The sequence below is a fragment of the Podarcis erhardii genome (assembly GCF_964252035.2).
Source record: "Podarcis erhardii genome assembly, chromosome: 18".
NCBI lineage: Eukaryota > Metazoa > Chordata > Lepidosauria > Squamata > Lacertidae > Podarcis > Podarcis erhardii.
Window position 1 is genome coordinate 10,212,921 of NC_138516.1, and position 1,563 is coordinate 10,214,483.

Genomic DNA, 1,563 nt, shown 5'->3' on the forward strand with positions numbered 1-1,563 from the left:
CTTTATGCATTTTTTTAAAAAAAAACAGAGAAAGCATGAATTAAGCATGACATCCAAATATTCAAAAAGAAAAAGAAAAATATACGGAAAAAGTAAAAATATAAAAAGGAAAGGAAAAGGAAAAAGAAAGAAAAATGATAAATAATAAAAAACGAAAAAGAACGAGTCGAGCGCACAAAATTGTTCAAAGGATACAAAGCGAAATGCTGAAACGAGCTTTCGGTATTCGCGAAAGAGAAGCGGAATATTGTGTAGAATGCATCGAGTATATGGTTCTTTTCGGCGCTGCTGCTAAGGGGTGGCGAATCTGACCCAAATACATGACTGGTGCAGTCTGTCTAATCTACCTCTCTGTCCATCTCTTTGATTTCTAGGGACCAAAATGGCCAGCCAGGATGACTCCAAATCCCAACAAGGTAGCTGAGAACTTGAGCTTGCTTCTTTCCTCTTCCCTCCCAAACCGCTTTCCATTTATGTCATGGTTTTTTACATTGTAAGCCTGAGGATCCTTCCTTCCTTCCTTCCTTCCTTCCTTCCTTCCTTCCTTCCTTCCTCTCTCCCTCTCCCTCTCTTCCTCTCCCTCTCCCTCTCCCTCTCTCTCTTTCCTCTCTTTCTCTCTTTTCCCCTCCTTTCCCCTCCCTCCCTCCCTTCCTCTCTCTTTCTTTCTTTCTTTCTTTCTTTCTTTCTTTCCTTCCTTCCTTCCTTCCTTCCTTCCTTCCTTCCTTCCTTCCTTCTTTCCTTCTTTCGCTCTTTTTCCCTCCCTCCCTCCCTCCCTCCCTCCCTTCCTCCCTCCCTCCCTTCCTTCCTTCCTTCCTTCCTTCCTTCCTTCCTTCCTTCCTTCCTTCCTCTCTCCCTCTCCCTCTCTTCCTCTCCCTCTCCTCTCTCTCTTTCTCTCTTTCTCTCTTTTCCCCTCCTTTCCCCTCCCTCCCTTCCTCTCCCTTTCTTTCTTCCTTCCTTCCTTCCTTCCTTCCTTCCTTCCTTCCTTCCTTTCTTTCTTTCTTTCTTTCTTTCTTTCTTTCTTTCTTTCTTTCTTTCTTTCTTTCTTTCTTTCTTTCTTTCTTTCCTTCCTTCCTTCCTTCCTTCCTTCCTTCCTTCCTTCCTTCCTTCTTTCCTTCTTTCGCTCTTTTTCCCTCCCTCCCTCCCTCCCTCCCTCCCTCCCTCCCTCCCTCCCTCCCTTCTTCCTTCCTTCCTTCCTTCCTTCCTTCCTTCCTTCCTTCCTTCCTTCCTTCCTTCCTCTCTCTCTCTCTCTCTCCCCTCTCCCTCTTTCTTTCTTTCTTTCTTTCTTTCTTTCTTTCTTTCTTTCTTTCTCTCTTTCCTCTTCCTTCCTCCCCCTCTCTCCCCCCTCCCTCTTTCTTTCTTCTTTCTTTCTTTCTTTCTTTCTTCTTCTTTCTTTCTTTCTTTCTTTTGCTCTTATTTCCTTCCTTCCTTCCTTCCTTCCTTCCTTCCTTCCTTCCTTCCTTCTTTCCTCTCTTTCTCTCTTTCTCTCTTTCACGATTTGTAAGCCACTCTGAAAGCCATCTGTGACTGAAGAGTGGGATTTTTAAAAAAACAAAAAGAATAATA

At 43.8% G+C, this 1,563-nt stretch overlaps 1 protein-coding gene across 1 annotated transcript in view; it reads left to right on the forward strand.

The window, feature by feature from the left end:
* Positions 1-478: 478 nt before the first annotated feature.
* Positions 479-1,563, forward strand: part of ATP8B3 (ATPase phospholipid transporting 8B3) — a gene marked incomplete at its 5' end in the record, with an annotated part of 46,101 nt that continues 45,016 nt past the window's right edge. The window contains one exon of the mRNA XM_081845961.1: positions 479-493. Coding sequence (XP_081702087.1) covers positions 479-493 — 15 coding nt within the window. The remainder of the gene's footprint in view (positions 494-1,563) is intronic.